The sequence below is a fragment of the Lycium barbarum genome, chromosome 6, assembly GCF_019175385.1.
Source record: "Lycium barbarum isolate Lr01 chromosome 6, ASM1917538v2, whole genome shotgun sequence".
In the NCBI taxonomy this organism is placed as follows: Eukaryota; Viridiplantae; Streptophyta; class Magnoliopsida; order Solanales; family Solanaceae; genus Lycium; species Lycium barbarum.
The window spans coordinates 111504155-111520165 of record NC_083342.1 but is presented as its reverse complement, the minus strand read 5'-3'; the positions used below and the strand labels follow the sequence as shown (position 1 = coordinate 111520165).

General features: G+C 34.1%; 1 protein-coding gene and 1 long non-coding RNA gene across 2 annotated transcripts; one reads left to right on the top strand and one right to left on the bottom strand.

Moving 5' to 3' along the window:
• Positions 1-1278: 1278 nt before the first annotated feature.
• On the top strand, positions 1279-7573 carry LOC132645499 (uncharacterized). The gene is made up of 6 exons (XR_009584112.1): positions 1279-5866; positions 6010-6065; positions 6196-6274; positions 6535-6640; positions 6729-6993; positions 7366-7573. It is a non-coding gene; the product is annotated as an uncharacterized LOC132645499 (long non-coding RNA).
• A 646-nt stretch (positions 7574-8219) lies between these two features.
• LOC132645497 (iron-sulfur cluster assembly protein 1-like) lies at positions 8220-10576 on the bottom strand. The gene is made up of 3 exons (XM_060362512.1): positions 10160-10576; positions 9932-9986; positions 8220-8645 (listed from the first exon to the last, which is right to left on the bottom strand). The coding sequence occupies exons 1-3, from the start codon at positions 10440-10442 to the stop codon at positions 8486-8488; spliced, it is 498 nt and encodes a 165-aa protein (XP_060218495.1). The 5' UTR covers positions 10443-10576; the 3' UTR covers positions 8220-8485.
• Positions 10577-16011: the final 5435 nt, after the last annotated feature.

Genomic DNA, 16011 nt, shown 5'->3' with positions numbered 1-16011 from the left:
ACGTGTCTAATGACATTCGACCTAAACCGGAGGAGCGCTTGGGCCGGAGCTGAGCAAGGACACCATCTAGTCCGCCTTCTTTATCACCGAGGCCGTTTTTCCGTAGGGCCGTTGGTCCGGTATAGTCGTTGCACACGAGCCAACACCAGTAGCGTCCTGCCATGGTCAACCACCAACCATGCGTGTGTCAGATCGTACGGTCAACCTAATCCCACCAAATCTGTTCAGAGATGTCCTTTTTATTATTATTCGAATAATTTGTATAGGAAGAGGCCCATAGAGGCACCACTATAAATAGAACACATCCCCTCCTTTGCAAGGGTTGGCTCCTTTACTTTTCAAGAACATTTTATAATATAAAAGAGTTCATATATACAATCTCTCTCTCTCAATATCTGTCCCGGCCAAGGCCGTTTGTTTCCATTTATATTGTGCTTCTTCCATTAAGTATTCAACATAGCTTCTAAACGTTCGTGTCCATAGTAATCAAGCAAACTATCGTTATTAGCCGTTTTATTACTAGATACTTACACACTTATTTTCCACTACCAAACATACATCAAGACCCAAGCACATATCCTATACCTACTTACAAATTTAATTGATTATCCGAATTCGGGGTAAACAACAACATCTCAACATAGTAGAATCTCATAACCCCCCCCCCCCCCCCCCCCCCCCCCCCCCCCCCCCCTCTCTTAAAATGTAGATATTGAATTAGAACAAAAATGGAAAGCACCTATTTTGAGTTAAATCAACACTTTATAATTCATCAAATACATAATAGAGAAATATTTTTCATGCTACAACATACAAGGCTCATACCAAGGACGAAATTCAACACCAAAACTCAAATACAAACTAGTTAAGTTTTCCAAATTCAACATAAGTATTGAATTTAAAATATTACAAGACTTGGGCATGAACACTCCCAAATAGTCAAGTCATTCAGCAAAATCAAGTTACTAAATATTAGTATCATGACCCAAATTTTATTCAAAAAATTGCATATCTAAGTGTATCACATGGATCACGTACAAATACCCAAAGTATACAAAATGAACATGCACATGCAAATGTGATCTTCACCTAAGCTTCCAAATAGTTTACTTCAAATGGCCATCCCTAAGCCTCCCTCGGAACATCACCTACGATAGTAACAAACTATCGCTAAGCATAAAGCTTAGTGGCACATAAACTTAACTAACATTTCATATAAAAAAGTAGGCTATGTAAGGAGTACAAAAATAAATTCTAGAAATGAGCATACCAAAATCATCATCAAGCATTTAATGAAGGTACAATTGTTTCAAGAGAATCAAATATCAAATAATAAAATAGTTTAATATATCAATAATCAAAATCTCAAATGTCAAGAATCTTTCCAAAGCTAATTCAAAAAGGTCCACCGATTAGTTAATTGAATAGTGAGCTATGTATCAAATGTGAGTGCAAGAAGTAAATTCAAGATATTAATATTTCAAATATCAAGTGTCAAGAAAGCTTTCGAAGCTAACTCATGCAACGTCATTCAATTAGTTAATTTAATAGTGAGCTACGTATCAAAAATGAGTCCAAGAACTAAATTCAAGGAATAGACTTATCAAAGTAAGCTATACAATATTCAAGAGAATCAAATATCAACCCAACAAGTAATTCCAAATAACAATATTCATATCTCTAGTGTCAAGAAAGCTTCCCAAGCTAATTCGAGAAAGTCATTCAGTTAGTTAATTTCGCCCAACACATACATCATGCCATCACATCAAGCATAATCAAATAACAAGAAGGACCGAAGCCCAAATCAAGAAGGGTCGTCACCCAATAATCAAGAGAATCATGAGTCATGTTGAAAGTGGCTTTCCACTCATACTCGAGAATGGACAAAAGTTCATCATCAAGACAAAATGTAAATCCAAAGTCAAGATGGGCAAGATCCGAAATCAAGAAGGATCGTCACCCAATAATCAAGAGAATCAAGGGCCATGTTGAGAGTGGCTTTCCACTCATACTCGAAAATGGACAAAAGTCCATCGTCAAGATGAAATGTAAATCCAAAGTCAAGATGGGAAAGATCCGAACAATACCATGAGGTATGTCATTATAAGTGACAATGTCACTATCACAAGAAGGACAATGTCCCGGCAAGAATGCAATAATGCTCAAGCAATCCGTATATGTGGGCGAATTAAGTCGTTTTACAAAAATACTTCAGATAACACCAATGTGATTTTAACATATCATAACTCAATTACAAAATTATACCGTCAATGATAACGTTATCATATTGAAGTGTCTAAAGATATTCTTTCTCAACCAACAAAGCAAGTAAACTATTAAAGTAGCAACAAAATCAATATGACAAAAATTTAAAGTAGATACTATTTCACCAAATATCAAGCTTCTCACAATATCTCAAACAAAATAAATTGAAAGAAAAATTCAAATTTAGGTGCAAACCCAAGAGCTTTAGTGCTTCTAAAGCTTAAACAAACATCAATAAGTTATAAATCCCCAAAGCCACGATCAAATAAATATGTCGACTTCCTTAGCTAATTTCCCTTAGCTTGTACAAGAGTATATATACACCTTAAATACACGATCAAATATCTATTTAAGTTTAATTGTTTCAGCACGTCGAAACTAAACATGATATCAATGAAAATCACCCTGAACTATCAAAACGGAAATTCTAGACAGTACTACGGTCTTGTATTATGGCTCAGTTTCAAATGGGTAAACGGCAAAAATAGACTTTGTGGTCTTAATGAAAGTCGTAAATATATGTCTTAGGGTTCTAGAGAAATTTAAATCGCCCCAATATCAATTTTGTACAAAAATAAATGCTCAAAATACTAACAGTAGTACATGGAGGGTTTGTAAAACATAAATCTGGGCAGCACCTGCCCTGTACTTCATCACCTCTTTTCGAGTAAATACAAACAAAACTAGGTTTTAGAGCCTAAACAAAAGTTGTAGATCTATGAAATAGCTTTCCAAATCATCTTGGCTCACTTAAAACTAAATTTTATACAAGGAGATATGCTGCAAATACTAACAACTGCCCAGTTCAAAAACAGGTTTGATAAACTTACCTCAAAAGTGTGGAGTAGCTTGTGGCTCAACCAAAACAAGTCTTGTTGGTGATTCAGTGGGAGAATTTGATGAGAGGAGAGGAGTTTTGGGGTCTCCTTTTTCTAGAGAAAACCAAATTTGAGGAGGTGGAGAGATATGAGCCCAAAGGTATTATATATTCCTTGGATGAGGATTGAAAGAAAAGGTGGCTGCCCAACTTTTATGTTTGGATAAATATGAAAGGGTGGCTACCCAAAATATTAAATATCTATTTCATTTCTTAATTTACTAAGATAATAATAGTAGGAGTAGTTTACATAACTACACCATAACACTTCAACAAGTTCCAAATATCATGAAATTCACGTTCAGGAAGTGCGAAGTAAAATATACCCTTACTATCAAAATATGATCAATTGAAAATTCAAGAGATAGTTTAGAAAAAAAATTCAGGCTGTTACATTGGCACTTTGTTTTCACATTATTAAAGTATGGATGATTTTCCATGTTGTGTGTTTCAACTCGAGCTCTTCTATAGTTGTTAGCTAATTTTCCGTGAGAGAGTAGTAGAAAAGAAGTCAAATCAACACTTCCTTTTGGCATTAATGAAAAATATAATTACTATAGTGTGCAACAACTTTCAGTTTCCTTCGGTTCAAGAGATTTTATTTGGACTTCCATACAGTAGTGTATTATGACTTGGAATAGAAAATTTCTTTTTTTTTTTAAAATGATTTTGTATTCATATCTTCATTTCTACTGTGACATTTTAGTGTTGATGAGATTACTCATTATGTGGATAAACACATAATTTGATATATAAGGAGACTACATTAATCAATAATGTAGTGCACATTTAGTGACCAGAAATGGTGGTTCTTACCGCCATTTTGGGAATTTTGAGTTGTCTCGAAAGTACTTTCTATTTGTCTCTGAGTACACTTATCGACTTTGACAAGAAAAGAAATAGTTTCATTCCTGTCGCTGCAGCTTCAAAAACAAAAACATGTGGTGTATGTGTCGACGATTTCTTCTCATCTAAAGTTATCGGAGATAGAGATCATGGACTGTTGGATCTTTACTCCACAAGATGTTTTCAACATTGAAAATTAGGTTTATTCATATTCGAAATTTCCATGTTACAGAGCTGTTTTTCTCTATCTTGGTTCCAATTAGTCAATGATATGTGCTGTATTTTTAAATTTTGGTGTAAGTTTTTCTCCATCTTTCTTCGTTTATTGCACCCCCGTTATTGATAATAAGAGGTGGTATCTGTAGGTTTGTTAATTTCTGATAATTTCTTGTTAGTATATCAAATTTTGCTTGCATATTTGAAAATAGATAACTAGAATCATGATATTGGATATTTAACAAATATGAAGCAGCTATTTTTTTTTTCTTTGGGTAATCAAACTTAATCCCTTTTTCCTCTTCAATTAATAAAATCGCGACGGATTATACCTTGAATTTTCGTGATGTTTTGCCATTTTTCACTCTGTTGGCCTGTCAAGTTGTCCTTTTGTGACTGAATATCAAGTTGCAATGTTTGATATCTTGGTCTTGCAAACAAAAGGTAGAGCTAATGGGAAAAAATCTCCACAGTAGACGACATATTAGGTGCTTAGGTTCCAGAAAAACAATGTTATATGAAATAACTATAAAAACAATTTCCACCAGGTTATCATCCACTTAAAAGAGGTCGTTTTGTTTGATAAATTTTGTTCTGTGTGTAAACTTTTGAGTTTGATAAGTATTTTCAAATGGTGAACATGTGTTCTTCTTGCTTGTTTTTAATTTTTGTCTTTCCTTCCTAGCAAAGTGGATTTTTAATGGTGAGAATCTTCTCCTCTCCTTTTCAATTTCTTTCTGTGAGTACTTTGCGAAATATGTACGTCATATAATAACTACTCTATTGGATCATTGTGCGCACTGATGCACGACACTATTGGAGGAATAAACTTTTTGGTTACTTAACACCCATTGTACTTTGTTACTGTAAGTGATTCAACTTATCTCCTTGCATTAGCGATTCAATCAGCCAACTCAGTGGAATGGCCATTTCATACATAGCATTCTGTTAATAAATTGAATGTAGCTGCTTGTCATATATTAAATTAGCACTGCTTGATATATGGTTTTTAGGACTGAAAGCACAAACATTAGAAAAATGAAATTAGACCTATTTATTTTATGGTTACTAATAATCGGACTAACCGTTAAAATCACACCAGTAGCTTCAATATAGATTCTTCTTCATTATATCAATCTGTTGCATGCTTTGTTGTTGTAAAAAAAGATAAGAATGGTATAAATTCCTTCTTCATGTCTTAATATCTATTTCTTTCTCAAAAAGCTATTTATTTCTTTAAGAAGTACCTGGTACTGAATGACCATTTTAACTTTATAATCAATTGAGATGAAATTTTAGGAGATTAATATTGTTGTTTAGTGATCTTGAACTTAATGCCACTATTTCATCTTTCGTGACAGCTTGTGGGTGATTCTGAGACAGGTTTGAGATCAATTACCTGATCAGCATAAAGTCCTTCAGTGATTCGAGAGGTATCTATGTCATGAAGTACTAAGTTATTCAGGGAAAGGTTTATTGTTGAGCTCAACTCATGATTCAATACTGATGGTTATTCTGAATTTGACAAAGACACTAGCTGTGGCTGTTTAATTGTTGCAGAGTAGCTTCAAAGCTCGTGAAGTTGTAGTAGCTGTGTGTAATGAACAACTCAATAATCACATTGATATAGAGAACAACTTTTGAATAGTGCTACTTTTGTAGGTATGAGGAACGCCTATTGAATTACTTGCAATTTTCGAACCTGTCATAGAACATCTATCCCTTGATAAAAGAAAGCTTCCGAACAACTTTAAGGTGAATATTTATGATGAAAATAGGCCATTGTTTAATTTTCAACATTACAGAATCATGGCGACGGAAGTGACTACGTTGCTTTCTGGAACTTGGAAATGCAAAGTTGGTAAGTTGTATACCTATATTGACCATTGAGGTGATAGCTCACTTTACTCTTGTAGCTTGCCGAAGAATTTGTTTAAGCTTAATTATCTGCTTCTGTAGATAATGATTCATATGGCTACAAACGTTTTTAGGGGTAGATCTAAATCACGAGTCTGGACAGTATATTATATGGGAAACCCATCTATGTGACGTTGAAGTTATGAATCGAAGGTATATACACTTATGTTAACGTGTATTTTGCTGCATTTTTTTTTATCTTGCTAAATAAAAACTTTTGTTCTGAAAAACGTTTCTTTGTTTGTATGTAACTGATGACATACCCTTTTTTTGCAAAGTACTACAATGACATACCATTACAATCTAAACGCTAAAACGGGGTGTCCCTGATTGTAGTTTATTCATTTTTAATTGGGGAGGGCTCTTTCTTATTTGCTGAGATTTTTTTTTTCCGTATATTTCCTATATTTCAGGATTCTCCTTCATTCCGTGGGTGGTGTGAAGCTGAGATAGATTTCTATTTCGATGAAGCTAGCAAGATAATCTTATGTTTCTGCTTCTGCTCAACTCTTCACTTATGTATGGCTCTCCCTTGAATCTTGATAGTCTTTACCTACAATCCTTCTTATGCATGATGATTGTTTGATTCAACTATTGATGTTGGCAGATTTTCATGCAGAAGTGGGCTAAGATGGAGTAGTAGCATGCAAGGAATGACAGTTTGGCCATCACTGTCACTTTAAGGGGATATTACAAATTACCGGACAAAGAACACCTAGAAGAGTGCGCTCAGATGGAAACTTAGTGGAAAGGTGGAAGTAGGTGACTGTGAGAACAGTTCTAACTGATATTTTCTTTTCTGGAGTTTGTTTTATGGGAGTAGTGAGGTGCCCATCTTCAGATCTCAACTAACTAAGACCACCTATCTTGTGGTTAGTTTTCTACCTATTGAATGAACTTGCACATACTTTTTTCTTATAAATATATTTTTTTTTGTTTGAAACTGGTAACTATTTTCTTATAAATTATCTTTTAGTGGATTTTAAGTGTAAACAGACTCAGTGTGCTAAATGCGCAAAATTCTCCGATTCTCTGTTTCTTGCCTCCATATATTAACATGTATCTATAATGCAATTTCTGACATAGTGTTGTTTCTTTAGGATGTCCGGTTAGTAACAATCATGTTTCTAGGTTATTCGTATTTTCCTTGAATTGGGTTGAACATGTGATCGGTTATTTAGGCCTCTGTTTTTTCCCTGATATAAAGATTGAATCACCAATCAATACTGACATGTTGTATTTAGGTGGTCAGGTTGAGAAGCTGTACACAAATCAAGAAGACAATCCTAATATTGAATTTGTGTTAGCACAAGTGAAGTTTCTTTTGTAACAAATGCTAAGCTGCAATTGTCAGGGAATCAGCTTATCGAAGTGAACATGAACAATTAACCCTTTCTTTTTACCTTCTCATTAGCAAGCTCAAGAGTGTAATTATACAATTTTATTCTTCAAATGCATGAAAATAGTATGAATCTATTATATTAATAGTTATTGATGGTATTGCTTCCTTTGTTTCGGGTATTCCTACAAAACAATTAAACTAAGTATAGCGGAAAACTAAGTATGAGATCGCCTTTCCCAGCGGCGGACCTCTTTTGTGGGCACGGGCCATCTAGTATTAAGAGAATGATTGCCTTTCCAATTGCATACCCAATTGGATCAGAAGAGAATAATATGCACAAACATTTAAATTCGTGACACTGTGATCTTTTGACAAGCAGGTTTTTCCATAGCGATAAGGATAACTTTATTTATATTATCAAGTCATATTTATCTATTATAAGTATTTTGTTTTATTTTAAAAAAAGAGACTCAACTTTTTATTAGAAATATAGCGTGCTTTGACCGGCTCTTATAGAGTCCACTACTAATTATATTTACCTCCTGTCTTGCCATACTTTTTTGATGAAGTTAAAACAACTAGCAATAGAGTAGAGCCCAGTTGTGTAATATTAATGAGATTTTTCATGTTGTTACAAGACAAAGCTTCAAATTTTCAAAAATAAACCGAACTCCTGTGTTCGCCTCATATCTTCACTTCAATGTTACAACTACGACGACACTGGTGATGCACTCACTACATCTTGGTCACGGGCTATAATGAACCCACCGTAATTATTTACAAAAATAGGAGCAAGATTCAGCATCTCAGTAAACGTTTCAACAACATGGGTAACAGAACCCTGCACAGAGCAAGTTCACCTCTTCATCCAAGTAAACATTATTTTATTACAAACCGAAAAGCCATAGAGCTAATTTACATCTATGAAAATCCAAGACACGCTACGTACACGTACATCCCTGATAGTCATTCTTAAGCTCAGCTTCATTGCCTGGAAGCCTTTTATTTCTTCAACTAGCATATCAAGCGTCAGCAGCTTTCTCTGTTGATGCACTTCCTACACCACCACTGAATTTTGCCTTCTTCGCCTCATAATCCTTCACAGCAGCCTTAATTGCATCCTCAGCGAGCATGCTACAGTGCAGTTTAACAGGTGGAAGGGAGAGATGTTTTGCTATCTCCCTGCAGTAAAAATCAAATGTGTCTCAGAATACATCTCAAGGTCTAGAAAAAGTCAAGACTGCCAATTAATTTTCCAGCAGGTTGAACAGACATCAACACCACAAAAGAAAGGCCGCGACACTTTACATCTATTTCTACATAAAGATAAAGAATAGATTAGTTCCCATAACCTATATAATCATCCACAGATGATACAGAAAAAATTAAGTTGAAACCGTGATGACAGTAAGGGGCCGATGTACCAAGAAGCCAGGTAAGTAAATCCAAGACTACTGGCATATCTGCTGCTTGGGAGCGCTATAATAATGTTGCAAATGCTGGAGTGGAGTTATGTCAAAATGTATCAATAGACGTGGTAGCAGGTCCTTATTATAGTGGATGACGGAATGTTATGGGGCAAGTTAAATGCATACGTACCCTTCGTCAATTTTTATTTGAAGCTTTGTATGGATATATACTCTTCCCATCAACTTGTTTGTTTAATTTAAAAGCACATGAAAACAGACAGTTGATTGTTTGGTTATGGGTCCATGAGGGAGATTTGCCACTATATTTACTTTTTCAGATATCACAACTTTTCCTTGAAGAATTTACTTTCTCATCAAATCCTACCTTAATTAGGTCCAAGACTTTCAAGATTGGTTCATAAGTGCATAAAAGGCCATGCTCTATGCAGTAGCTAAGGTATTTACCCTGGTGGCTAACATGACGAAAATTTTAAGGTATATTAAAAGGAAGAAACATACAAGGAAAAAAGAAACAGTTGCCGAAAAAGCAAACAGACACCTCAAAAATATAGATGCCTGTGGAAATTATAAGCTACTGCTAAACTCTTACGAAAGCACACGAGACCGAACAACCATAAGATGCAGTAAGTAGCTGCAAAAAGGTGTCTTCCCTTGGCACTTAAATGCAGAAAATTAGAGCACTGATTCAACAAAATTTACTATAATTTCCTAGCGTGGTATGTTTGTAAACACCAATGATGTCAAAAGAAGTCCCCGGGCATACAGTTTTAAGTCAACATCTACATGAGTATCAAAATAGCACAAATATCATGAAATTCCAAACAGGAATGGAGAAAAATACATACTACCAAAAAACCAGGCAAAGGAGTACCTTACCAGGAACCAATTCTAGAAAATACCTCCAGCTCCACAATCACAAAGATTACTTATAAGCAAGAAAGCAGGAAAAACTAAAAGGGGCAATCTGAAACCACGCTATATACCCTAAAAACACACAAAAAAGAATAAAAAATTAAAAAGAAAGTTCAAAGGACTTACGTATTCTTTATGCTCAGTACTTCCTCCATTTGTCTTCCTTTCACCCATTCAGTTGCTGAAAAAAAAAATCAGAATCACCACAACCCATCTTAAATAACATCAGATGCTCAACAAAATCAGTTTACTACAATTAACTCTATCCAACATAAATACAAAACAAATAAATATGTCATCCTTTTGTCATTTATTTTTTTTCCACCAAATTCCTTGAAATATGAAGAAACGTACCAACAGATGAAGAAGCAATAGCAGAACCACAACCAAAGGTCTTAAAACAAGCATCTGTAATTTTGCCAGTGTTATCATCAACCTTGATTTGAAGTTTCATCACATCCCCACAAGCCGGAGCCCCGACAAGACCCGTACCAATTGTCGGGTCGTTCTTATCAAAAGAACCAACATTTCGTGGGTTATTGTAATGGTCCACTACTCTTTCATGATATAGCCGAGGTAAGCTCACCCTTGATTGTTGACCTAGCCCTAAAATTCGATTTCCTATGTGCTTCAACATTTTTGTGATTTTCACCTAATTCGTTGGATTTGAGAATTAAAGAGATATGTATAAATGTAATGATGATGCGTGTGGGTGTTGTGTTGTGTTGTATATGTAATTCCCGTTTGTGTGGAAGAAAGGAAGAGAGGCGGTGAGAGTAAAAAAAAAAAAGACAGGTGGTTGATATTTACTTGATAGATAATTGGGCTTAAGATGTAGGCTTAAATATTGGGCCTCTGGGTAGCCCTTTCTAGTTTTTACAAGATTAGTTAGTTTTGGTATTATTAGGTTCGTACCCGAAATAAATAGGTGGGAATTAGCTTAGTGTTGTAAAGTGGATGCCGATCACATGAATTTGGGCACTAAGGATACTTGCCCACCAAGTTGTTGCCTTATTTCCTCCAACAATAAATAGTAGTTTACTTGTAGAAATTATAGAGATAAAAAAATCTCTCTCCTAACTTCTTTGGATATATCTCTTGTGTCATATACTTTTAATATTATTTCATAACACGTTATCAGCACAAGACTCTGTCATATTGGGTAAATATATTGAAAAGATTGAAGCAATTTCCAGGTGAGTATCATGCTTTTATTCCTACAGTTTGTTGATAAGGTACTAAGAGAAAATTTTCTTTTATCTGTTCTTGTTCATGCTATTTACGATATATATAACTTCATATAAAAGGTTGAAGCCATGTTGCTTTAGCATGATATATACTACGTACGACATAAAGTATAGGGTCATATTTTATATATCAATTGTGTTTATTTATGTATAAATAGCACATATATGTTTACTGACTATCCATGATAAACGTTATCTGGCCGTGGTTATCCATGTATGGATATTACACCTCTCCCTTTCTTCATTTCTTGAAAATCTTGTTGTTGGAATTTTCATCTCTATTTCCTAATTTATTGGAAATTAATTTTGTGATTCAGTGGTCCTTCTGTTCTTCTTGGGTTGAAATCAGAAGTGACTCTTTCAGTTTCCCAACGATGAAATTTATTTATGTTTCTGGTAATATTTTTATAGGCTTACTGTAATTACAATTAAAGATGTGTTTAGAGAAAAATTCTCTACATTATATGCATGCCTCAATTTGCTTCTGAAGTAGCAATATCTTATAGAGGTTATAAGCTATCAAAATGTGATATGCATAAGGCACTTTCAGATAATTATATTTTATTCCCGAAGAATGAAAACTTTTGATAAATGTTGCAAATACAAATCCATTCTCTGAAGTGAATGTAATAGTAGGCAGTAAAGCCTATAAATATGAATGTGCATTTGATTGTGAAAATATCATGATTCATCTCCAGAAGAGGTAGAATAATTGAGAAGAAATATTCTGAATGTTATATGCTTTACTCCTAAAGTACTAAACTTATAAATTTGCCTCTCGAGTAGCAAATTTTGAACTCTACTCCCGAAGTAGTATAACTTTGAGCTCTCCTCACAAAATATTAAGACTCTGAATTCTACTAGAAGTAGTAAGACTATGAATTTTACTCCTGAAGTAGTAAGGCTTTGAATTCTACTCCTGAAGTAGTACGACTCTGAAATCTACTCCCGAAATAGTAGAATTCTGAAATTTTACTCCTGAAGTAGTAAAACTTTGAAATTTACTCCTGAAGTAGTAAGACCTTGAAATTTACTCTCGAAGTAGTAAACCTTTAAACTTTACTCCCGAAGTAGTAAAATTTTAATCTTCACTCCTGAAGTAGAAAGAACGAGTAAAATATCGGAGAAATATTCTGAGCTATGTCTTCTTGTGCTTGAGCGAAATAACGAGCTATTGATGAACGTCGTATTGCAAGCACATTTGAATAATCAAGTTTCATTTCCCGAAGTGAATGAAGAAATACCACAACCTATCTCCTGGATAGATAAAATACAAGGAATACATGTTATTTTTGTGGTATGAAATTAAGACATAGCAACACGTACCTGTCGTACGCAGAAACATGTTAAATAATTTTATCAAAGTATCTTTTTAAGAAAAAAGAAAGCAAAATAGAATGTTTCTACTATAACCACATTGATACATTATGGTTAGTTGTTATTGATTTCCTTGAAGGAAATAACAATTAATGTATCTCTTTATTAAGGATGTGATTATTATGTGGTTGACGCTTAGATACAAAATATTCAGTTAATGATGAATCTCCCTGAAGGAGATGTTTGAAATATTGAAGTTTAGAATTCAATGTTTATTTCGTGACACCAGTAGTGTCGAAATTTGATTTCATAGTACCAGAAGTATTTAAGAAATATTTGGTAATAGAAATTAATGATCAAAGGCTCCAGAAGAGCTAATTATTTATTTATAAGTATCATGACACTAGCAGTGTCCAAATAATATCTGATTATGATAAATAAATTGAAGTCTCTTGAAGATGTTATATATGATAATACCATTCATCGTAGATCGTAATTGGTACGATCGGAACACTGTAGTAGACCTAAATTTTACTAACAATAAAAATGATTATCATATTGAGACTACAAATGATCGGAATATTAAATATCTTCAAGTTACTACGGGTAAGAAATACACATGTGAAATGTTACCCGAGCATGATGAGATCACATACCACGATAAACCAGAAGTTTATTGATATACAATTTCATGCAATAGTAAACCAGAAGTTTATTAAAATAAATAGCACTCGTCATGGTAAACTTGAAGTTTACAGGTACAGATAATTTTATCAGTTGACAAGACCATTTTAATCGTCCCGATTTAAATCTGATGTGCTAATTGAGTATTAAAAACATATTGAACAACAAGAAGATTCTTCAAGAATTTGTTTGTGTTGCTTGTTCTAATGATAAGTCGATTACACCAGCTAATGTTGGGACTGAATCCCCGAAATTCTGGAAAAAATATAAAAGGTGAATGTGGGCCCCTTCACCTACAATATGATGTCTTAAATAGATGCATCTATGAGACGGTCACATGTATGTTTATTTTCAACTGGCAGTTTGACATTTATAAAGTTGCTTGCTCAAAATAATTGAGTTGGAAGCACAATTTTCAGAATATGTAATCAAGACATCATCTTGATAATGTTGGTTTATATCTAAGCTGGTTTGGCATTAGATGCCTCCATAATATAGCTAAACCATTGCTTATGAGAACAGATCTTCAGATGTTGGTCTGAGATATGATGTATTGCATACAACAACACTTGTATGCTTCAGATCAATAAATTTTGATAAATTCTCCCCTTATATTTCGTTCAGGGTCAGGAACTAGATATTTCCATCTTATAGCGTTTGATGTGCGGTATATGATTAATGGATATACCATGATGCACACACATGGATTTTCCCAAAAAAAATAGGGACATATGTCACTAAAATAAGGGGGAGAGAAGAAGCAGCTAAGAAATATGTTGTGAATTATCATCAATATGATCCTCAGATAATTCAAGTCAAATGCTGGAAGCATTTGCTGACCCAACTATTTCATATTTCATCTACAAAATGCTTTTAATGTCCCTGAAAGACAGAGGATACAGCATGCATGGAGCATGGTAGACTAATCGGTTCCAAATATAATAATCCTTGAAAAAAGGAGGAGCAAATGATTATAATGAGGAGACAATGTGCTCTTGAAAAACCTACAACATAATACTTCATGAAACCTTATGGGAGATTTAGGTACCTGAAAATAATGAAGTGATGAGATCTCAGTAAGTTATGTCAAATTGCGAACCGATACAAGATGGTATCTCGTCGACGATATCTTTGATACGGTATGGCGCGTAATATTGTATTAGGTTGTGAGGATATGAGTTCTACGTCTCTTAAAGCATGCTGACATAGAAATAATTACCAAGTGATATGATGCTTCTTGGTAAACGATTGGACCTGTAGTCTAGACATTAGAAGATGTCACAATTTATAATGATGGAAGTTGTCACAACCTATATGGCTTACTTGACAAAATTTATACGAAAATTTCTGAAGGATCCAAAATGCTTGAAGCATATACAAATTCTTGGGAAACTGGTTTATAATCCTTAAATGGATTAAATGAATCAAGGTTGATGTACTGAAATAGCCTTAATGTATATTCACCGACGAATGGTACAAATATACTATGTTTACCCTTGTCTCTTTATGATAGTCAGAACCTTTCATATGAATATTATTGGAGCTCTTGAAGGGTTTACAAAAGCAGTACATTATCTGCTGAAAGAAGTTGAAATAAGAAAACTGAATTCGTCCTGAAGTACCATATCTTTATGTAATTGATGCACTTATATATCTTGCTATAACTATGAGCATGATATAATTTACTCTTATATGGAGATATTGAAATAAGATCAATTGCATACTGCTAATGAAAGTATGACATGAATGTGTTTAACCTAACAAATATTGTCAAGTGTTTTGGATATACAGGGCATTCATCTGGTCGACATAAGAGTTCGATCCAAATATGTTATCTCTTTCCATGAAGGATTACTGTCAGACCATGTTATTATACATGACAATCAAACCATAGAATGATAACATCAGATAGATTATGAAGCAAGTCAAGAATGTACTTGACGTAATTTTAACAATATTATATGGTGATGATGCAACTCTATCTAAGGAATGAAGATGCAGATTATCAGCCGGGTAGTTTGACAAATCTTATCACAAACACAGTACCAACCTCAAGATATGATAAGTTAGTATATACAAGATCGGAGTACATCATCTTCAAGAATTATGTGTACTATTATCAAGGGGAGTTAAATACGCGTTATACTCTTTTTTCCTTAACCAAGGTTTTGTCCCATTTGGGTTTTTTTGCTAAGGTTTTTAATGAGGCAGCTTTCAAAGCATATTACTAGATATATGTACTTTTTTTCCTTCATTTAGGACTTTTTCCCACAGGATTTTTTCCTAAATAAGGTTTTAACGAGGCACATCATTTAATTAGTGGACATCCAAGGAGGAGTGTTGTAAAGTGGATGCCCATCACATGAACTTGGGCACCAAGACTACTTGGGCACCAAGGATACTTGCCCACCAAGTATGTGTAGCCACCAAGTGGTTGCCTTATTTCCTCCTACAAATAGGAATTTACTTGTAGAAATTATAGAGACACAAAAATCTCTCTCTCTCCCAACTTCTTTGGCTATATCTCTTGTGTCGTGTACTTTTAATATTATTTCATAACACTTAGGTTATATTAGTTCACTTTTTGAGATATCTTTAACTTTTAAACTATGTTTAGACAACAGAGATTCAAAGAAAGGGCTCAATATTAGATTGTTGAGATAAAAAGAGGATTTGTTGGAGATGATATAGTTGATGTTTAATTTTTTAATCCTACAAAATAAATGAATTCTTTTTATCCTAGTTAGCATTGCTTTTGTTGGTCCTAGTAAGAGTCGAAAAAGACATAGTCGCGGTGGAACAGTTGAGGTGTGCGCAAACTAGTCGAACCCGTCTTAAAAGAAATGGAAAAGGGAGGTCTTCAGCATTGCGGAGCCTAATTCTTGTGTTTATCAATCTTCATGCATTATTATAACTTTACAAACAAAACAATTAGTTGCAGCAAACATGCATCAAAGA

Coding starts and splice junctions, on each gene's coding strand:
- LOC132645497 (XM_060362512.1), bottom strand. CDS start 10,442: ATGTTGAAGCACATAGGAAATCGAATTTTAGGGCTAGGTCAACAATCA. Junction 9,987..10,159: donor TATTGCTTCTTCATCTGTTG/GTACGTTTCTTC, acceptor TTTTTTTTTCAG/CAACTGAATGGGTGAAAGGA. Junction 8,646..9,931: donor GTACTGAGCATAAAGAATAC/GTAAGTCCTTTG, acceptor TTTTTACTGCAG/GGAGATAGCAAAACATCTCT.